The 22,139-nt window shown below is 38.0% G+C and overlaps 4 protein-coding genes across 4 annotated transcripts; all 4 read right to left on the bottom strand.

Annotated features, from left to right (window-relative positions):
- Nucleotides 1-4,216: 4,216 nt before the first annotated feature.
- On the bottom strand, nucleotides 4,217-8,571 carry LOC110788321 (hydroxycinnamoyltransferase). Its single transcript, XM_021992951.2, has 2 exons — nucleotides 8,038-8,571; nucleotides 4,217-5,371 (listed from the first exon to the last, which is right to left on the bottom strand). The coding sequence occupies exons 1-2, from the start codon at nucleotides 8,467-8,469 to the stop codon at nucleotides 4,400-4,402; spliced, it is 1,404 nt and encodes a 467-aa protein (XP_021848643.2). The 5' UTR covers nucleotides 8,470-8,571; the 3' UTR covers nucleotides 4,217-4,399.
- Nucleotides 8,572-9,337: 766 nt separating this feature from the next.
- On the bottom strand, nucleotides 9,338-10,445 carry LOC110788297 (small heat shock protein, chloroplastic). The gene is made up of 2 exons (XM_021992923.2): nucleotides 10,069-10,445; nucleotides 9,338-9,972 (listed from the first exon to the last, which is right to left on the bottom strand). The coding sequence occupies exons 1-2, from the start codon at nucleotides 10,271-10,273 to the stop codon at nucleotides 9,551-9,553; spliced, it is 627 nt and encodes a 208-aa protein (XP_021848615.1). The 5' UTR covers nucleotides 10,274-10,445; the 3' UTR covers nucleotides 9,338-9,550.
- A 1,153-nt stretch (nucleotides 10,446-11,598) lies between these two features.
- Nucleotides 11,599-15,751, bottom strand: LOC110788320 (vesicle-associated protein 1-1). Its single transcript, XM_021992949.2, has 8 exons — nucleotides 15,333-15,751; nucleotides 15,167-15,237; nucleotides 14,969-15,050; nucleotides 14,759-14,874; nucleotides 14,499-14,663; nucleotides 14,353-14,394; nucleotides 12,783-12,860; nucleotides 11,599-12,079 (listed from the first exon to the last, which is right to left on the bottom strand). Exons 1-8 carry the CDS (start codon nucleotides 15,382-15,384, stop codon nucleotides 11,969-11,971), a joined length of 717 nt encoding a protein of 238 aa, XP_021848641.1. The 5' UTR covers nucleotides 15,385-15,751; the 3' UTR covers nucleotides 11,599-11,968.
- A 3,091-nt stretch (nucleotides 15,752-18,842) lies between these two features.
- On the bottom strand, nucleotides 18,843-20,711 carry LOC110788319 (probable aspartyl protease At4g16563). Its single transcript, XM_021992948.2, has one exon. The coding sequence runs from the start codon at nucleotides 20,551-20,553 to the stop codon at nucleotides 19,102-19,104; it is 1,452 nt and encodes a 483-aa protein (XP_021848640.1). The 5' UTR covers nucleotides 20,554-20,711; the 3' UTR covers nucleotides 18,843-19,101.
- Nucleotides 20,712-22,139: the final 1,428 nt, after the last annotated feature.

Below are 22,139 nucleotides of genomic sequence, written 5' to 3'. Positions count from 1 at the left end.
TCTCCTCAGCTCCAGGAACCCTCCACTGCGGGTTGGCCCGAAGAAGATTCTCCCGTGCAGCTTCGGGACCCACCAAAGATCCCACGTGAGCCATGGGATTCTCCCCCAAAACCGGAGCCCTAGCATAGCGAGCCATCGCCTCCCTTACCTCCTCGGGGATCCGTTTCAGCGGAACATCCGAGCAAGGGTCAGCGTGGATCAGTCTATCCAGGGCCGAGGTCGAAGTAGAGCCCAAGGTCGAGTGGCGCCTCTTCCTCGTCAGACCCTGCTCGGGTTGCTCCTCCTCAGCAGAAGGGACCTCCTTCTCAGCTTCGGGAACCTCCATGTGAGCCTCGGTGAGATCCACCATCTCCTTATCTGGACTTCTCTCCCTTTCGAGAGAAACGTCAGCAGATTCTTCCTTCCGCTCGGCCACAGTAGGGACATCCGAGCCAGGAACAAGGTCGGCTTCAATTGCCTCCATCACCTTGGTTATATCCTGGATCTCGATCCCCAAAGCAGCAGACGGCTTCAGCGGAGAGGGGATGGTATCTTCCTCGGCCAACGGTTGGTCCACGGGCGGCGGTTCCGCAACCACCACACTCTTCAACTTCTGCCCTGGCAAGGGCATGAAGTGAAGGAGATTTTTGGGAGGAGGCATGACTTCCGAAACTTCTTCCTACAGGGCAAACGCTCAAAAGTCAGTTTCAGAAAAAGAGAGAACGGACCACAAAGGCTCCAAGTCAGAACAAATACCTTCTCCGAAGACCGAGAAGCTTTCGCTTTCTTCGGATGCGCAGAAGGCCTCAAAAGAGTGCTGCCCTTCCTCTTGCGCTGATCCTAAACAGAGGAGACCAAGGGTCAATAAATGTAAAAGAAGACAAAGGAAGGAATAAAGAAAAAACGCGAAGTACCCGGTTCCTAGATAAAGAGATATCTATCCGAGCCGGAGATGAAACCGAAGGAACGGCACGCGGCACAGCGTCAGTCCCAGGACCCTAAAAAGATGGTCCAGGACCAAGACGTTAGCCGACGGCCAACCAGAAAGAAAGACAAACAAAAGACTTCGAGAGAGTTGTCACACTCACCGGATCCGAGGTCGTCCTCAATTCAGGGAGCACGACTTTCACTGGAACAGCTTCGGGAGAAGAGGCAGAATCCCACGGATCAGCTCGAACTTCAGATATCCGAGCGACACCCGACGGAGACAGCACGTAATCCTTCAAGCGAGGATTACGAGGATTCTCCTTCCCGAACTTGTAATCAGGGGCCGAGTCGTGAATGGTCTTCAGATCCAAAGAAATGCCCAAGACCACAGGATCAACGCAGCTAAAGCCGTACTCTGCAGAAACAAAGCACAAAGCAAAGTCAATAAAACGAGACAAAAAGGAGGAGGACAAACTTACTAAAGCACGGTCCCAGCCGAAAGACACCTACCCCTGTCAAAAATCCTACTGAGACCGGCAACAGCAAGAATGTCCTCCCGCAAGATATAGTTGAGGTTCGGGAGCCAGTTGGACGGCAGTTTATAGTTGTCCTCCCGAGCCAAAAACCACTGGAGGAGATCCACGTAGTGGTGATGGTTCCGATCCGGAGCAGCCACGCTTCGCATATCAGGATCAGGAGTCACAAACCACTTCGGAGGGCGGTAAAAATGTGGATGCTTCGGATCTGTCGGCACACGAACAAACAACCACTCCGTCTTCCAATTATGATCAGAGCTGAGGTAAGGGTAGGCCGTAATATAGTTCGGCTCCCCCTTCCTTCGGGATCTTTTGTTTATGATGGTCCACCAACCATACCCATCTCCCTTGGAAGCATGGTTGAAAGACAGATCGTGTAGATCCCGAAACACGGCAACAGAGCATGGAAAGTTAATAAAATCGCACACCCATCTAAATCCGATGATGTGCCTCATAGATTTAGGGGTAAGCTGGGCCAAACTGATGTTGTACGACACCAGGAGCTCGGAAACGAAGGGATCCAAAGGAAAGCGGAGACCGTTCTCCAAATGATGAGTATACACAGAGATGAACCCCCTCGGCGGATGAGTCACCCGAGGACGCTCCTGGTCGGGAAGCTCGCACCAGTACCCCAAGGCGTGCTGGATTCCGTATAACTCTTCGGCTCTCCGATGGTAGTTCCCCAGCTTCGCCTCCACCAACCAGTCACCACTGACCGATTTTTCCAAGGGACCATCGATCTTAGTGGTCTCATGCAGAATCGGGGCATACTTGCCCTGCGGATCAGCTTCAGTCCAATGAACTGGAAACTCAGGGTAAGAGCGGCGCACACCCGAAGAACCAGCTTTCTTACCAGAAGTTGCGCGTTCAGACACGCTAGATCCGCCAACAACATCATCTTTTGAAGCATCCCAACCAGTCGAACGCCTCTCCACCGGCCTCTCCGAAGGCCGATCCCTCGAAGTTTTCGGTAACCTTCCCGAAGGCACGTTCTCCCTCTCACTAGAGGAACCAACGACGAACTTGCTCTTGCCCCTATTCTTTGCCATGGCCGTGAATTCTCGGTCTAGGGTTGAGATTGAGGGGTAGAAGGGAAAACGAAGAAAAAAAGGAGAATTCAGAAACAAATTACCTTTTTCCGAAGCGGAATTCGCCGATAAAACGAACAACACAAGTTCCCGAAGTCTAAAGTTGGCCGAATTTCGTAGATCTGAAGAAGCAAATTGCACTGCGATCGCCGGAATTTAGAGAGAGAATGGGTTTGAAAGAAGGAATAAAAAGTTCAAAAAGAGCAAAGCACCCAGTATTTATAGAAAAGAAAAGGGCGCATCAACTTCCTCAACCCACGATCTCCACGACACGGTACAACTCCCAACACTTGTCATCAATGCAAATCATCTCTTTTCAAAAAAGAGAGGGAACTTTCGGACTTCTGACAGCTGGAAACCCACCCATTTAATTCTAAATGGACCGGGTCTGGGGGGCATGTTGTTTGGGCTCCCAATTGATTCTCAATTGGGCCACTAAGTCCAAAGCCCAATGGCTCTAAACAAACAGCATCAAACCCACCAATGGCTAGTCAGCCATCCATCAAGGCCCAAGGCCCAAAAGCAATAAATGACCTATGGGCATTTATTATGCAAACACTATAAATAGGCCGCCAAGGCTCACACCTCAAGGTACGTCCAATTTACCGCCTTAAGACTACTCTTCTAGAGAACTTCTCTCTAGAATCCGAGCATCATTCTTACTTAGGCATCGGAGGGGCTTTCCTCGGAAACACCCCCGAGGCTAGTAACTTTGCTATTGTGCAGGTGAATTCGGACTCCACTCATTCAAACAAGCAAGATCTTCAACACATACAAAAGGGCCTTCATTCGAAGCCCATTGTTTCCATCTTTACAACACCGGAACATTAATTAAGATAAATTTGATCAAAGTCTTGTGTGTGCATATTTGGATTATGAATAGTTTCTAATTGTCCTCTCTTGTTCTGAATAGGCGAATAACCCTCGGCACCAATCAGAGAATTTGGACAAGAACAAGATGATATATGGTAGGTTGGAAAACATCTCAAAGAAATATGGATGCACTCCAGCTCAACTAGCTCTTTCATTGATTATGCATCAAGGGAAAGATGTAGTTCCTATTCCTGGTAAAGCTAACCAAATTCCATTTATCATCTAAATGTATAGGAGATCGTTTAGTCTGTTTCTGATTGATGTTGAATATCTTTCTTAAACATTTGAGTATTGTATTGATATCATAGGAACAACCAAAATGAAGAACTTGGATACCAACATTGGATCTCTGAAGATTAATCTCACTAAAGAAGAATTCAAAGAAGTGTCTGATGTTGTACCACTCTGTGAGGTTGCTGGTGACAGAACATATGAAAGCATGATTGTCGAGACATGGAAGTTTGCCAATACCCCTCCATTGCTTCACCCACAAAACTATTTCTTCCATTTAGGCTCCGTTTGGTAGAGCGTAAAACGTTTTCATGGAAAACGATTTTCCCCTTTTCAATCATTTTACGTTGTTTGGTTGGGTAAAGGATGTAAAACAATTTTTCATGACTCTCTCAAATGTGGAAAACCCTTTTCCATTTAAAAGGGAGGGAAACCACTTTTCCTTCTTTCCTCCTTACCTCCCTCTCATTTCTTCCCCTCAATTCTCACCATCTTCTCCCATTTTCCTTTTAAGTTACCAAACAAAGGAAAACTAGTTTGGAATTATGTTTTCCCTTGAAAAATGTTTTCCATGGAAAATCATTTTACAGTGAAAACGTTTTACGCCATACAAAACGGAGCCTTAAAGCCTTTTAGTTTTTACATTTTAGTGAGTTTTTCTTAAAACCTGATTGGAAACATATAACACTAACAAGTAGATCAAATAATGAAATTCGTTTTGGCATATCAACTAAATTTATATTAAGAATAATGCAGGATGTGATTTTAGCTTCTCCCACTGAGTAGCATAGTTGGGTCTAAGCTTAGGATGACTTTATCTTGCAACAGCTTTCCCATTTCTTCCTCCGGCAGTGTCACAGTCACTCTTCTTGCTAACCCTTCTTCAGGGGAAGGCATTACCAAAATTAAGCCTTCACCTTCCGTGTTCTCGATATGATATGACACATGTGCAGGCTTCTGATCCTTGACAAATTCAGCTCTATACATCAATGGCTCAAATTCATTCACACGGGTCCTAATGGGAGCGATCATGCTTTCCATGTTAACAAAAGTCAACTCAGGACCATACATCTTGAATGGAGGCAGAAACTTGCCTTGATCATCCTTCCTGGAATTCAACCAATCTACAGCAGACCAAAACTCCTCCTCTTTGAGCCCTGTAACATGGCGGTTCACAAGCTCCGCCACCTGACCTAGATCTCCACTGCCCATCTTGTCAGAATTCATTGTCAGCTGAGAGAAGTGCAGGGCATTGCCAAAGTATCCATAAGGCAAAGGAGCATGCAAATGCTTCCTCATGTCCATACAGATTGAGATTGACTGTTTAAGGTTATCATCAGTTTTAGACTTGAGTTCTGCAATGCGCATCCAGAAAAGGGCGGTTAACAGATCAAATGGGGTCAAGTCAGGGACGGTAGAGCAGATTTTGGAAAGAGATTGCTTGATAATAGAATTGGAGAAGCTAAAGGTTGTTGAGACAAATTTTAGTTTGGGGTTAGAATTCGATGCTCTGGACTTGGAAGCATAGAAAGAGGGTGAAGTACTAGTAGGGAACGGAGTAGTGAAGGTAAGCGGAATATTGATAGCTTGAGGATGGAGGAATGGAGGGTGGACGATAACATCATTGTGGCAAGCTTCAGTCCATGACTTGATGAATAGGGTCAAACTGATAGGATCAGCAAGCATATGAGGGCAGCTCAATGATATGGCTGTTCCACCACCTTCAAATTCAGTTACCTGCAGATACATTTCAAATATTATTAGATACACCCTAATACACAGACACTATATGATACGGAGTACTAAATACATATATAGTATGGATTATGGAAAATAACAACATTTTAGTCCGACTTTGGGTCATGTTTTCAAACTTACTACTTAAGGGTGGATATGCATGAGATATTTTGGGGGGTGGGGTGGGTTTCTGAAATAATTTGTTTAATTGGTGGTGAGTCATAAGGTAAATTTGATATATTATTTAATTAAATGGTGAGGTTGAAAAGTTACTAAAAATGAATGTGTGACTCCTATTTAAATACGGCCGGAAATGGTAAATGTAACTCCTATTTAAATACGGTGGGAGTACGAAGTATACTTTAAAGTCACGAAGTATATTTTTTGATTTATAGGACCTACTTTAAAAACCAAATGTCGTTTTTAGAGACGTAGTTGTTGTCATTTTTTTATATTGTTAACTCACATTTTTTTTTGTGTGTTAGCACCTGATTCACCCCTTAGGGCTAATTCGGATTCGGGACGAGTTTTAGGTGGATAGGTTTCAGTCCCCTTCCAATTGTTGCTGCGGGGGATCGATCACGGGGTCCTCCCTACTAAGTTCACGCAATCACCACTGAACCAACAAGCAATTGGTTGATAACTCGGGTTAATGGTTGCAATTCCCGTATGGTTAATATCACTTGTTATAATTTTGCCAAACTTCTTTCTCTAAAATATCCCTATTTGTTGACCCCAAACCCACTTGTACAAACCACAGTCACTAAGCGTAGTTTACATAAGGGTTAAAAATACAACCGAAGATTCTAAAAATTCTTAAAAGTACTCCACGTAAATCTCATTCTCAATTTGTCTTCATAAGATTAATGTACATTGAAACATTACATATCTTTTTGTTATAAGAGCATGAATAACCATCAAGATCCACCCTCCTCTTAGTATTCTCTCTCCTCAAAAAATGAGTCATTATTGTTGTGAAAATGGAAAAGAGGATCCATATTTGGATGAGGAAATGGGCTTCATCCTCTAATGGAAGAGGAAAGAGCACATCGGCTCTTGTGCCGAAGAGGAATCTCAGAAGCTCCAAAGTGATGCGTTTAATAAACATGGAAGATGCAAATCATACAAATAGTTGTGCATGGGTATACAATAAAAAAACATATAATGTCAGAGGTGGGGGACACGTATTATCTCAACTCACACAATGTTGCAGAGAAAACCAACGACATTTTGTTTAATGCATGCCCGCCAAAATTAAAACAGTAACTTTTTTTTTTTAAAAGCACCAACGATAACATTTTTTAATTTATAAAATAAATCTAATTTTTACATATTTTCACACATTTCATTTTTTTTCCATTTTTACTCTCTTTTCAATATCACTTATTCAAATTTTATTTTGTTACTATCTTCCATTATTTTATCTTCTAATAATATGGATAGAAATAAGATATTTGAAGAAATTTGAATTTTCAAAATTATCCGAATTCCCAAAATAATCCAAATACTACTCCTTTTGATCCTAATATCCTAAGTAATACTCAATTTCAAACTGTTATACAATGATATAATAACCATTCAAGACCAACAAATCCAAATCATACACCCCAGTTTCAACAACCTTGTTCTCAAGATATTCCATTATTTCCCATGTCACAATTTTTACGGGTTACTCTCCAGGAGGAGATGGTAGCTCCAACGCAACTCCAACTGAAGAAATACGGACTTCATTAACATTTAGAGGATCTTGATGATGATATTGTGGTTGAAGTTTCTCAAGAACAAATCAACCCGGAGAATTCATGGAATATAGAAGAGGATAATGCACTTGTATCAGGTTACATCACTGCCGGAGGAAACGTTAAAATACACTAAGCTAAGGCTGGATTTTGGGTTACAGCTGGTAAATTATACGAACAAGCACGACTTGTTAATCCCGGCAAAATCAAGAAAAAGAATACTAAGTCACTGCAAACACGTTGGGGTCACATTAACAGGAATGTGAATAATTAGGTAGAGGCATAGGGTTTGAGTTACGAAACCCACTAGTGGACAATCAGACGCAAATGCATAAATACGCGCACACAACTCTTATTCAAAAAAGAATCGGTAAAGATTTTCATTTGCCACATTGTTTTGAAGTATGCAAAAATTTTCAAAATGGGATCCAAATGAAGTTATGCAACTATCATCTGAAAAACTACCATCCGAAAGCGGGGAAAATATTTGTTGGAGGAAAAAATTTACACCAGTAATATAATGTACTCCCTCTGTATTTAAATAGAATATACACTTATCATTGTTGTATTTAAATAAGAAATACACTTGCCATTTTTAATAACTTTTCAACCCCAGCATCAAACTAAATAATACCTCAATCCCACTAGCACATTAAACGATTAATTTCATAAACTCCACCACCCGGCCTCTACTCACACAGTCACACCCCTCCAAATTTTAATGATCCTCGCTTATTTTACTTGATTAAAATATTTACCCCTACCAAGCCACCCCACTTGCTTCATTATTTTATTTCATTCAATTTCTTTTCCTTAACCAGCTATTCATATAGTTTATATTTTTAATATATTTCCTATTTAAATAAACAGGGAGAAATAGATTAACAATTTTAAAGAAATACCGTGGACGAAAGGAGTATAAATTACCTGCATACGAAAAGGAGACCAATACTGAGGATCATGAGGAAACTCCTGCTTAACCATCAGATCTCTCTCATCATCAGCAGAAGCAAATCTCAGCCATTCATCAACACTAGTCCCCACCGTAGCACGGTGCACCCGCAGTCCAGCATCAGTACATCTCACTATCCAACTACCATCATCTTCCTTGACTAACCGCCCAATTACGTTAGGGTACAAAGTAAGAACTTCATTAAGGACCGGTCTAATCCGATCGAACCCAACTGAACCGGACCTGAAGTAAAAGATTACGTGTAGAGAATGATGCCCCATTGCCCGGTCTATGGCCGAAAGTGGACAGGTCTTTCCCGGGTTTACTGGGGTGCTTGACACCACAGTTAACACTGAGTGCACCTTAACTTCACCACCCTTGATTTTCTCTTTTTCTTCATTAGCCATTTTTTAAAAAGTTTAAAGATAAAAAATAAAATAAAAATAGAGAGAGAATTTTTAATTTCTTTTTTGTTGGATTTATAGGAATGCTGATTGAGGGATGGGAATTAAAGTGGGGAAGGTACTCCGTAATGGTTAGTTGTTTGAAGTTGGGAAATTAATGACACTTTGTAGTTTCTAATACTAGTAGTGGGCAGTTGTATGAAGTCGGGAAATTAATGACACTTTGTAGTTTCTAATACTTCCTCCGTATCTTTTTTTTTCAAAATATTCTTTACCTTTCTTTTTATATTATCACGTAAATAACTTAAAATTTTATCAAAATTTGTGTCAAATTATTATTTTAACCAATTAAATTTATTAGGTTATTTAATATCTCACATTTTTTTCGTTAGGATATTAAATTTTTTCCATTTTCTAATATCAGAATAAAAACATTATAAATAACATAATTTATCTTATTTAAATAAAAAAATAAAAAAATTTCGATGCAAGTTAATTAATCGCTAAAACTTGTGAAAAATGCCGCCGCTTCTATCTCCGGCGCTCTGAATATCGGGTATGATTGTGACTTTGAAAAATGCCAACCGAGAAAAACAAAAAGAGACGGGAGGGAGTACCAGTAGTGGGCAGTTGTATGAAGTTGGGAAATGAATGACACTTTGTAGTTTCTAATACTAGTAGTGGACATTTAATTGGTTTATGTATTTCTAACAACTACTACTTCCACTTTTGCGCCTTTTGTTTTTAAGATTGTGCAATCAATAACTTGCTAAAAAAAAAACCATTGGAGATGCTATCATATTTCTCAGCATGATATTCATTTTTCTTCCACTTTTGCGCCTTTTGTTTTTAAGATTGTGCAATCAATAACTTGCAACAAAAAACCATTGGAGATGCTATCATATTTCTCACCATGATTTTTTTTTTTTTTTTGAGAGAATACAGAGGAATTCACTAAAAACCAAATGAGGCCCATAAAAACACAAGCTGATTTAAAAAAATACCACAACTATGATCCCATTTTATTAAGAACTAATCCCTCTTTTCTTGTCTAAACAGACCCTAAACTCGAAAAATTAGGAAATCAATCAACCATAACTTGAAAAACATCTTTCTTCTGGTCATGTTTGAGCTTAGGAACAGTAACTTTGAGTACACCATTCTTCATCTCAGCCTTAATTGAATCAATCTTGTATTCGTTTGGAGTCAATTCAATCCTGCTTGAATACCTTCGTTGTTGCTCTGTTTCCTCTGTCTCCTTCTCCGCCTCGCCTTTGATAACAAGAGTGTTCTCCTCCACAGAAACCTTCACATCCTCTTTGCTCAACCCAGGCATGTCTACCTTCAATTCAAGGGCTTCCTCATCTTCTCGAACATTCCATCCTCTTCTCATTGCTCCTCCACTTCCCAGTCCAGACGCCGCCGTGAATGGATTCTCCATCAATTGATCCATCAGATTCACCAGTTGTCCCACGCTCCTTGTTGGTGCAAATGGATTAAACACGTCTGTAATTTTTCAATTCATTAACAAATCATGTTAAACAATTGAGGTGGAAATTATGAAATCAACAATTTCTTATCAAAACAGAAATGAAAGGATACCGGAGAAGAAGGCGGAAGGGAAATCGCGACGACGGACGACGGGAGTACGGTCAGCGCGGTCATCAAGTTCACGATCGTCGTCGACCCTCGTCATCTGAGCATTGGTGTTAAATGAGCGACTCACGGAAAGAGACCGCAGTGGTCGGAAAATACCACCGGAGACAAGGTCCCTACCAGCGAGTCGTCGGAGAGCCATAGAAGCCATTTCAGTAGCAGTTAAAATGGGAAATCGAAAATGAGGTGATTTATTTCTCAATAGCAGAATTATGGAGTGAGTGTGCCAGTGTACAGACTAGCGATTATATAGGTAAGAGAAGACGGTTGGAAATATGGAGTAGAACTGTAGAAGAAAGGAGAAGTGTATAGAAGGTTCTGAACAATCTGTAATTTATTATCCGAACTACCCGTTCATCGGACTTTGAGAACCTTCTACACACTTTTGTTTCTGGGAGTAGTCTGGAGAAGCTTCTACGAAGGCTTCTACACAAGGGAAATTCTTTTTTTCATTAACGCTTTTTTTTGTTCGAAATTATTTTAAAATTCACTTTCTTTTTCCTCAAGCTTACTTCTTATTTTCAGTTTAAACGAATGTTAAACAAATTTCACCTCTTTTCCTCTTAAAAAAAAAGACCTTGTACTCGTATTTCACATTATTAGCCATTATATAAAGTATGGTAATTTTATATTGCATAACCGTTTGTTCCTTACAAGTTGAACCAGTTATATGGTAAAATGCACAAAAATAATGAGTATTACATACCAATATTCCGTGGTTTCGGCTTAACAATAAACTTGCCTAGAACGATACAAGTCATTCCCAAAAGGATGAGAATTTACACTATAACTAAATCAAGTCTAAAATCCACACTCCGTACTTGGGAGTATAAAAGCCGTGAAACAAGCCAACCACGACAATAAACGACCAAACTCGCCCTAATTGAGCCAAATAGTAAAGTCGCAGAAAAAGTTTGATCATATTTCAAGAGCCATACAACAACATAAAATAGCCTGCGTCAATGGACACGAGCATAACATATGTAAGGCCGTCTTAAACTTCTAGGAGACCTTGTGCAGATTCAAAACTTGATGCCCTAAATATAAGTATATGATCCACGACAAATATGTACTCTATATTCGATCACAAAGAAAAAAAACAATGCTCCGTTAAAAATAAAAATAAAAAATTAATTAATACCTACATAAAGTGAGCAAATGTAATATTTTCTTGAATTCCCAATTCATATTCTACCTTCTATTCCCCAAATTTCCACACCCGCCTTATCAATAGGGGGGGCTTTAGTACTAATGTAAATTAATTGACCCCTTGATCCGGCAGGAGTTCATACACACTGCACAGATTTGTAGGTCTGGTTTAATCCAAAGATGTACGTAAGCTTTACGTATATTCAGCAGATAAAACAGTAAACAGAAAGAACCTGTTTACCATCTTTTACAACATTATAGGTCATCCCGAATCCCATGCAGGAAATTGACAAACTAGATATGGAGAAATCACTGTCAAAAGAGATATGGAGAAACAGGGAGGGGTAAACCTTCCTCTAAATACATCTTGTAACCCTATTCAGAACTACACAAGCTGTTATTCTGAACCAAAAGGTTAAAACAGAAATAGTACAGAGTTGTTAAATTAGCAAAGAATGATGTGGCAACAAAAAAACATAAACCGTCTCAAACCCAAAAAAATCTGAATAACCATCAACACTAGTGAATCAGTTAACTACAAACACATGAACATTGCCTAAACAATTTTTTTATCCCCCTTTACCCTGCATAGCCAATGGCTAGCACTATCACCATTTTCCGTTCCTTCTCTAATTACTGATGTAAATAATACAGTAAGAAATAACAGGGCAAAAGATGACTGGCATTTCCAGCTTCTTCATGCCTTCTTCATGATATAGCCCAAAATTATTCCAATCAAACCAATTAATATCACAAGCATGAATGAAACGCCACCTTGGCTTTTGCTAGCTTCTCGCCTCAAAAGCTCCTGCATATTGTTGTAATAGCATAAGAATTTGTACAAGCAGCATAGACAATATATGCTTCAAAGTTCAAACTACTACAAATACACCAAAAGATGCAACAGGACACCAACATTTTCCTAAAACTACATCAAAACCAATCAAGTGAAATTTAGTTGAACCTCAGCGTGAAATCTGTTCTATATGAACATTTTTTTAATAGTCATCAACTCGGCACTCACCACCATCTTCCTCTCAGCTCTGTGATAGTGGCTACCCCCTCAATGAATATGGAAGCTAAAGACACCAATACAACAAACTAATGCAAGCATGAATGGGTGATAGGTAGGAACTGAGAAACAATCAACAAATTCTTTATCTTTTTTTTGAGAAAAGCACACAGTATATGTCATTAGTTAAATAATAGAAACACTAACGAAAAAATCAGAGCCAGAAAAGGCCTCTCCAAGGTCACAACATACACATTTGATGCACCAAGTTCCTCACTAAACACAACCTAAACTAACCACGTATAGCGAGGCGTCTTAAAGCTTGACAGCACATAAGTCATACTAAGTAGTAAGTACCAGATATCTTGGTAAGAGATTGTAACCTAAATCTCACAAAATGACTCAATGTCTTATATACAAAGCATTGACATGTATCCAAATTTCAAAAGATGCTAGGCCAACTAAAAATATCGGTAAACAAAGACAGTAAAGCACTCACCAATTCTTGTCGCAGTTTGTTATTTTGGTGGATAGCAGCATTTTTCTCCTCAGTCAGTTTTGCAATAAGAGATTTCGCCTGAAATCATGTACAAATTTTGCATAAACTTCAGAAATCAAAATGCATACATTCTAATGGAAATAACAGAAATCAGATAAACATACCAGGACAAATAAAGCAAACAATATAATAATTTGATGTACACACGTTTACATATCCACAGCGAGACAAGAACATCAGAAAGCATTTCAAATCTTAAATGGTGGACAAACTGCAAATGAGATGTGACCATAGAGTTGACTCTATAGGCCTATAGGAACAAGAAAAGGTTTTCAATTTATCCCCCCCCCCCCCACACACACACACACAATAAGAAAGGTAAAAGACAGCCAATACATGAAACTCTCTTCTTTTTCTAGAACCAAAACAAAACAAACAAACAAAAATTTGAAAAGAAAAACAAAATGAAAATATCATAAGACATTTTCACTCCATAGACTAATCAACTGGCATCACAAAATTATCAAGTACTGCAGTAAATCTAATTGGTATTTTCAAGACTGCGCAAGCCAATAGTCAATAGATAAATTTAAATTCCGGATCTACGAGAAACCCCCCAATCAGTGACAAGGCCTAGCATTCTCGTTGAACCCACTCCTAACTCTATGGCTAATCAAATAGCATATTGTAAGAGGAAACCAGTGTGAATTCAGAATAACACTGAAATGAAGCACAGGATACAGACTTGAGAAGTAATAAATTAGCAGAGGATACTCAAATCCAAGTCAAATTAACTGAACAGACGTAACCCATATCCCAAGGAAATAATTGTCCACTAATACATAAAAACAATGACAAATCTTTTACTTAAAAAGCGATTAATCGTAACTCAAGCATCATAATTTTAAAATAGTTTAATGCATATGTGCAAAGGTGCAACTGCAAAGTACCAGGGAACAAATCATGGGCATATAATATGGTTGCTTATAACTGATTATGGATGAGACTAAACTTAAAACTTCATAACAAAGAAAGCACCAGTATCAGATGATATGTTTTCATGGGCACAAACAAGTAAATTAGACCTCGAGGTTATCTCCATGCATGCTGCTTCAGGTTCATACACACTACATCTATCCATCACAGTGTTGCCTAATTCTCGGCACTAGATGTACTACATTCACGTTTTTTCAGATTGCAGTTTGAGCTAACAATTCCCTGGCTAGTTTAACCTTATAAAATTATTAATAAGTACACTTGCAATTCTCAACAGACTCATCACTTTGACTTTTTACACTACTTATATACTAACTAAAGTTAAGGTGGAGGTTTTCAATGTACCGCCTGACCGCCTCTCATCTGGAAGCACAAGTAAAATGGATCACGTGGGAAATTATCCATAAAGTTAGGACGGTAATACTTGGTTTACAATACTGTTGGTTATCCCCAGCACTGCTGCAAGAATCTATCAACCTTCCTAGGGACATTAGTACCGATATAATCCTACAGTATAGTACATCATATACATGGAAACACAATGTCAGGTTGATAAATGGCTAAAATGATTTACCTCTGTAGATTTGTCATTAGATTCAGGAAATAATCTTGATGCCTGCAATTACAATGAAGCCTCGTGATCAGATGCAATAATAATAACTAAAGAGACAAGTAGAGAAAAATAGGAGAGATAAGACAACAAAGTAGTGAAGTACATACAACGGCAGACTCAGAAGCACTAAAATGACCATTGTCGGAAACAGAGCCCCTGGGAGAACCGCCTTCTTCAGAGCCTTCAGGAACTGGCGATGGTGGTTGGGGTGGGGAAAGATAGACCACTCTCAATTTGCACTCCTCAACAACATGTCCTGCCTCCTTGCTAAACTGAACAGAGCAGCTCAAACAAGTTAATCACTTTACAATACAAGCAATTCGCACCTACAGATCCCTAATTAACTTATTAATCCCAAATTGATTACCATTTCTGGAGTGATATCTTTAACAGTTGTCCCATGGTTCGCTATTATGCTCTGCAGAAGAAATTTGTCCTTGCATTGCATATCAGAAGGGGCCTCCTTCTGTGCTTGCATAGTCACTGTATTGAATATGCATCTTAATTAATTCAACATTCCACAAACAATCAAACAACATTTATCATTATTTTACAATTCAACATTTTAATTAATCACCTATAACATCACATGTTGATCGAGGCGAAACAACGCCAGTGTTTGGACGAACGCAATACTTCTTTGGATTCGTAGTTTTGACCTAATTTCATTCAAATATTAAAGCCAGAAACAAAAAAAAGAATAATCCACAAATCCACGAGCAAATCGAACGCATGATTTGAAAAAAAAAATGAGAAAAAAAAAATAGAGAAATACCTTGAAGGCGACATAGCTATCGGTTTTGTTGGATAATTGAAGAGAACACGAGATCTGCTTCCTGAGCTCCACTGAATTGAAAATGGAAACCAAAAGGAATCAGAAATGAAGAAACCCTAGATTAAACAAATCAGATCTCAAATATATAAAATACAAGAATTATTACAAGCAAACTTGAGTTCTACAGGCTCGATGTTAAGAAGCTCGCCCGTGCTCATCTTGAAACTTTACCAGATTCGCGAACGAGATCCGAGTATTTGGAGAACACCGAAATGGATCAAATTCCACAATGATCAAACAGAAAAATATGTCGATGATTTCGCAAATATTTTTTTCAAAATAAAAATCGGTTTTTCTGGAGACGGAGAATTCGAGAATCAGGAGAGGAAGACGAAGAGTGTGGGAGAGGGGGATTTTTTTTAGGTGGGAAGCGAATTTGATTTGGATCGGAGAGACTTTAACTTTGTGGTTTTTAATTAATTGAAACAAATGTGCAACGTGCTCCTCATCAATTTTCTTTCTCTCCCCTTTCACGCTCACTCTCACTTTTCTTCTATTTAATTTCGTACCAAACTTTTTGAATTTAGATGGTCATCGAACCACCGGAAATACAAAGGTGTTAACGTCTATAGCAAATTAACAATGACTAATTCTTTCCGTTTCGGGTGAATTTTTTTATAATTTCAAAAGGTTGATAATCCAACACCCAATCAATTAGCCAAGATACAAACTAAATGGTCACTGTACTAAAAGTGGTGTGGATATTTACAAGTTTACTACCGTAGAGCATATACAACCTTGACTTTATATTCTTGTTAATTACAACCTGACTTGCTAATTTTTTTAATATTGACCGGATGTAACAGTTAATTTGCTAATTTACTTCACTTGGTCACATATGTAACCCCAAATCGTGCCCTTAAGGCACTGTTAATACAAGAAACTTGAAAAATGTGATTGTAAATTTAGAAACTTGTTGCAAGTTGCGGTGATATGTCTTTTATCTTATTCATGCATTTGTGATTTTGTGAGGAAATTGTACATCTACAATGCAACTATGCAAGTCCAATAGAAGACATTTTGCTAATTTTTTTTAATTAATTTAACGTAGTTAATATGAAATAATATAAATGCCTAACTATTACAATATTAGTATTAAAACCAATTAATACTTTATATTCCGCTAGAAGCTCGGTAGGGGTAAAAATTGTTTGTGAAGATAAAATGTTGGGTAAAGTTGATATAAAATTTACTATAATAAATAAATGAGACAACATTGCAAGTTATTTTGGAAGAAAGTGGGGGGTTTAAGACAAAAGCAATGTCACGTTAATGGAAAATAAGGTAGAAGAAAGAGAGATATGAGAAAAAACTAGTTTTACACTTGACAAAGAGTCAAGAATGCATATGGTCTTATTGGTAAAGTCTTGGATAGGCGAAGATTTGAGATTGTATCTCATATACATCATTTGTTGTTTTGCCCTATATAGGTCTTCCTATACTAAAAACTTGTATAGATATTTTCTTATTATACTCTCTTTGTATTTAATTAAAAGATACACATTGTTTGGCACGTATTTTAGGAGAGTGGTTTGAATTTATTAAAATAAGTTTAAAGTGGGGGTAGTGAGTAAATTATTTATTGTATTAAAAATTGATATTTAGTAATTGTAGTAACCACAAAAACGAAAGAAAATTTAATATGATTGAAAATGGGGGACCATGACATGCCAAAAAAAAAAAGTGTATTTTTTAATTAAGTACGGAGTACGGCGGATTATAGAAGTGGTATCTTTTCATTAAATACGGAGATCCTATTAATTACAAGATTTTGTTTGTTGGAAAATTGTAATTGTCAACTCTTGTATAAATGCATTCTTTTCAGCAAATTTTTTAAAAATAAACTTATTAGTCAATGGTATCCTCATACTCTTAATAATTTCCCCTCGTGACATGAATGAAGTTAAAAAATAAATTAACTACTACCCCCGATCTTCTTATTCCTTGTTTATTTTGGATGCGAATGAGTTACAAGAGCAATATAAATTACAAATGGGGGTTTGAACATGAGACCTATTGTACATAGGTCATCAGTCTTAACTACTATGCCAAGACATCATTGTTTTCTTCCTTGTGGCTTATAGACTTATTGTGCCCTTTAAAAGTTTTCCGCATGGAACATACTTCCTCCATTTCTTATTAGATGAATAATTAGATTTTGGCACTATTCATATAAACTCATTTTGCTTCATTTTGTGATTTATATTTAAGAAAAATATAGTCATGTGAGTCTTATTAGATTCGTCTTTTTAAATATCAAATTTCTTTATATTTTTTTTCTTATCCTTAATTAAAGATATTAATGTTTGACGTACATCGACAAATCTATCTATTAATATATTACTATATACTAAAAGAGACACCATGAATGACACGTGTCGATTCCTGGTGCGATTTTTTCCCGCAAAAAACCACTTTCCCAAAAAAGTGTATCTGTTTTATTTTTGTTTTTATTCTATACCTTTTTTTATAAACTATTTATTTATGGAAACAAAATTTAGTTTATAAATTATGGCAATAATAGATACGACGTAATAATAATTATTCAAAATTGGTAATATTTTAATCAAATCTCTATATTAATAATGAAAAATATATCACTCAATATTTTGGTCAAATTACCATATTAGCATTTTAAGTATGCATATTAGATGAATAAATTTAAACGAGTATGTTAAAAATGTTATAACTATGCAGTAATTTGGGAGATATTCAGTTAAATATTTTGAGGAAAAAAAATTAAAATCCGTGCGTGCACTGGATCTAATCTAATATGCATAAATAATTGTGTCATCTAAAAAAAGACGAAGAAGTAGCCAGTAAGTTAGACTGTTGGGAATCTTGGGATATAGGTCGAGCCAAGCAAAGTCAAGTGCACGTGAGCTCGAAACAAGAAACGGCCCAAATCCATGTTTTAAGGGGTAGGCTTGAAGCATATGGGTTGGCTTGGGCTTGGGCTTGGGCTTGGGCTTGTAAGGGATAATGATGAAAAGCATTCAGCGTGAAATGACGGGCTTTGTTTTACTTGCTTTAGGTCTGAGTCCAGTCTAGTTTCTTGACCAAGGAATGCGTAGACAAATAATCTTCGGAGAGTGTCCACTGTTGTGTTCCACATGCATTATCAAATTACAGGAATTGCTACAATATTTTGGATACAAATATGGGCATTGCTCCAATTTTATGCATTATTCTAGGAGTTATTTCGATTAAATATTTGGGGAAGATATTGTTAAGTTAATTTTTACATTTTCAAGGCAATTGTTTTTCTAAGAGTAGTTTGCCTTGGAAACATACCAAACCACAAATTTTATACGCGGGTATTTTTTTGAGTGCGATTGAGCAACAAAGACAAATAAATTATAAATGACAGCAAGAAATTCGAACCTGAGACCTATTGTCTACATGCTATTAATCTTAAACACTAGATCAAGACCTATTATAATTTAATGTCTACATGCTATTTACCAATTTTGAATGCCAAGTTCATCATTTTTGTACGGTTTATTAAAGTGTGAGCTTGCGGGTTCAAATCTTGCAACATGGGAGGAAAATGCCACGTAAGAAACTCATTTTGTTTTTCAGCTATATTTTAAAAAATCGTTCATATTGTATAGTGTATACAACTACAAGAACAACTCTGAATATATAACTAAAAAGTAATTACAAAAGTAGAAATATTTACAACGAAGATAACTTTATTTTATCTACACAAATGAAATTTAAACAAGACCTGTTCATCTACCCATCAAACATTCAAACTTGACGACTTGACGATTACCTCACGTGCGGGTGGGCGTGCGGCAATTATGCGTTGACACAACTTCTCCAAAAAGTCAACTCCCCCATAAATATACTCAGCTCCGTACCGGCGCACGTTAGTGCTGGTTTAGATTATTCCACATAGTTGCGCACTTCCTACGGGCAAACCCCACCCGCCGTTCCGCCAAATCGTAAACCACCTCAAAACCCTGCTGTTGGTAATTCCCAAGTGTAGCTCCGGGCCCACTCTCCACCTCATCTCCACCGTCCATCATCATGAAACACCCTACTTTCCTCCCCTTCTTCCCCTTATCACCACCGTCCATAAATTCGTAAAAGTAATTTCTTTTAGGGAGCAACACACTAGAATTCCTTCCAAAATGGAAAGCCAAAGTGGGGACCACCATTCCCAAGCTACCTTTCCCACCATGCAAATAAAAACACGGGGTCAACCCGGTGGTGGACTCAGTCTCAGTCGCCCGTTTAAACACCTTCCCCACCCGACTTTCCAATTCAGCTGCCACCGACCTGTACAACCCGGTCGGCAACATGGTGTATGTGGTCCCACTATCCACCACAATACCACCGTTTCCTTGTCCGTCAACGCTTCTCAAATTCTCCGGTGCCGGAATCCGGCGGTTCCCAACAGAAATAGCCTCCAACCCAACGGAATAGAAATAAGGGTGTTTGGGGTTATCCAACAGAGGAGTATAAATAAAGTGAGAAACTTCTTCAAATTGAGTGGCCTTATATTTACCAAGAATAAGAGGACTAGGGTGTCGGAGTTTGGTGGAATCAAAAGAGTGAGAAACCAAACAATAAGAAAATTGATTACCCAATTCAGGGGATAAGTTAGCTAATTGGGCGGGAAGAGAAAGAGAACCTCTACCAAAACCAGCAACACCAATGGGTTCACCCAGAGTAGAGTGAGCACAACCAAAGGTGAAATTGTTAAGAACTAATGGCTTATTATTTGAGCTAGATGGCATGAGTAGACTCTGTTTATGAAGCTGAGCAATAAAGCTTCCATCACCATAAGCATAGTAGAAAGAAGGGCATGCAAAATTAGCACAATCAGATATTTCAATTTCGTCAAGAGGGCACTTTGCAATGGCGCAGAGGTCAGAGGAAGGGAGAGAAGAGTGAGCGGAAGAGCAAGCAGGTGATTTGCATGAGAGGAGAGATGATTTGGTTACGTTGAGAGGGGAGAGAGTACCGGGTTTGTATTTACCTTCACAGAGGATGCATTCAAAAGGAGAACAGGGGAACCAAACGACGTCGCTCCCTGTGTCCATGTAAACAGACATCGTTTGGGAGTTGAGAGTGAAGGTTAAGGTGTAGTCGCTTCCAGGGGATAAAGGGAGGGATACTTGTTGTTTGTTTTTATTGGAGTGGCGACGGTGGCGAGCGGCGGAGAGGGTGGCGGTGGATTTTAAGAGGTGGTGGGCTGATGAGAATTGGGTTTTAGAGAGTGGGTGAGTTAAAGGGAAGAGTAATTGTTGGGAAGAAACAGAGAGTATTGTAAGAGAAAGAGAAAGGAAGAGAGATAAACATGCAAGGAAAGACATAGTTGCAGAGTTGGATGGTTGTTTGTTTGGGAGGCAGAGGAGGTGTGTTGAAGTGGGATTTTAAAGAAGGGGAAGAAGAAGCAGTGTCACTGTGAGGTCAGGTAAGCAGGAAGTTTCTGGTAAAAAAATCAAGGGATCCAGCTATACACTTTCAAGTTTCAAAAACTACTCCATCCGTACCCATTTCCTTTAAAGAAATGGATTATCCATTCCTTGAATTAATGATCGTGATTGCATTGTGAGAAAATAAGTGTGTTTTTGGGAACTTTTTTTTATTAATCTATTACCTTAGATGTCATAATTTTAAGGTTTGTTTTCCCAACTTATTTGAGTAAAAAGTTTAACAAACATAAGTTTTTTTAAATATAATTTAACATACAACTAAATAGTACAAAGTAAGTCATTTTGCAACAAAATTAGAACAACAAAAATATATTTTACTTAGACTACTTAGCACACAAATAAATTATATTCATAAAAAAATAAGTTTAGATAAGTCAACTTCAAATGAATCAAACAGAAGATAAAAAATGAATAAAAAGAAATGAAGAGGATTCTAGCAATTTTATTTACTTCATGGGATGAAATCAATTTTTGGTTGGGAGAAGTTGACGAGAGAAAAATAACGGGACCAGAAATAAGTGGGTGAGAGAGTAAAGTTATGGTCGACCATTTTTAATATGAGAAGAAGTCAAAAGAGTAAACCAAGAAGGAAACTGAGACAAACATTAAGAGACGAAGAAAGTAATACCATTTACGCAATACTCATAGCTAGATGAGATGGAAAATGGTCTAAAATGGAAAAAAAAGGAGACATTCCGTAAAATGGATACCAGACATGGGGGAGTGGGCCAGTGGGGTATGTAACTATGTATCTTAACTTTGTTGTAATTAGCATTTACGGATAAGTAGCAAACTAATTGTGTTCAAATACTAGTTTAAGGAAGAAGTAATGACTTGAGGGTGGGGTGGGACATAGTTAAGGAACTTAAGGGGGAAATGAGAGCACTAAAATCGTACTCCTCCAAGTCGGCTAGTCTTGTAGAGTCTTTACCGCCATGTTTGAACTTTGGAAAGTTAGAACTTAGAAGGCGTCAGTATCAAGTTAAAGTAATGGTACTGCACTAAAGGATGAGATTAATCATGGAATCATAGATTCATAGGTATGCATGGTAGTCTCAATTTTTGAACTTGCTGTTCCTTTATTAACTTTGCACTTATCAACTTTCAAAGACAGCTACCTACCTAGAGTATAGAGACCTATATACTACTACTAATATATTTTCACAGGAACTAAATGAAACAATTTAATGAAATCTTAATGTCACCAATAACAAATAATAATGTTATCCCATGTTTTATTTTTATTTATTTTTTCTTTAGAATTTCACTTTTCCTCAATTGAATTCCATTAAGTTTAATTCAATTTAACATTATTACAGTCCATTTTTCTAATGCATAAGCTAGCGCATATTTTTAAAACACCTACACAAAAGGAAAATTTGTGTTTTACCACCTATAAAAAAAACCAAATTTGTGTTTTACCACCTACAAATCTCAAAGTTTTAAATTACCATCTAATTTTT

Source organism: Spinacia oleracea, chromosome 6 (assembly GCF_020520425.1).
Source record: "Spinacia oleracea cultivar Varoflay chromosome 6, BTI_SOV_V1, whole genome shotgun sequence".
Lineage (NCBI taxonomy): Eukaryota > Viridiplantae > Streptophyta > Magnoliopsida > Caryophyllales > Amaranthaceae > Spinacia > Spinacia oleracea.
The sequence above is the reverse complement of the archived record's forward strand: the minus strand, read 5'-3'. Positions and strand labels throughout refer to the sequence as shown.

Bases quoted from the DNA above. Each gene is read 5' to 3' on its own strand.
- LOC110788297 (XM_021992923.2), bottom strand. From the start codon at position 10,273: ATGGCTTCTATGGCTCTCCGACGACTCGCTGGTAGGGACCTTGTCTCC. The intron at 9,973-10,068 runs GTATCCTTTCAT...GAAAAATTACAG, and splicing joins CCCTTCCGCCTTCTTCTCCG to ACGTGTTTAATCCATTTGCA.
- LOC110788319 (XM_021992948.2), bottom strand. From the start codon at position 20,553: ATGTCTTTCCTTGCATGTTTATCTCTCTTCCTTTCTCTTTCTCTTACA.
- LOC110788320 (XM_021992949.2), bottom strand. From the start codon at position 15,384: ATGAGCACGGGCGAGCTTCTTAACATCGAGCCTGTAGAACTCAAGTTT. The intron at 15,051-15,166 runs GTATTTCTCTAT...GAATGAAATTAG, and splicing joins ATAGCTATGTCGCCTTCAAG to GTCAAAACTACGAATCCAAA. The intron at 12,861-14,352 runs GTAAATCATTTT...ACATGATTTCAG, and splicing joins CTAATGACAAATCTACAGAG to GCGAAATCTCTTATTGCAAA.
- LOC110788321 (XM_021992951.2), bottom strand. From the start codon at position 8,469: ATGGCTAATGAAGAAAAAGAGAAAATCAAGGGTGGTGAAGTTAAGGTG. The intron at 5,372-8,037 runs GTAATTTATACT...ATGTATCTGCAG, and splicing joins GGTCTCCTTTTCGTATGCAG to GTAACTGAATTTGAAGGTGG.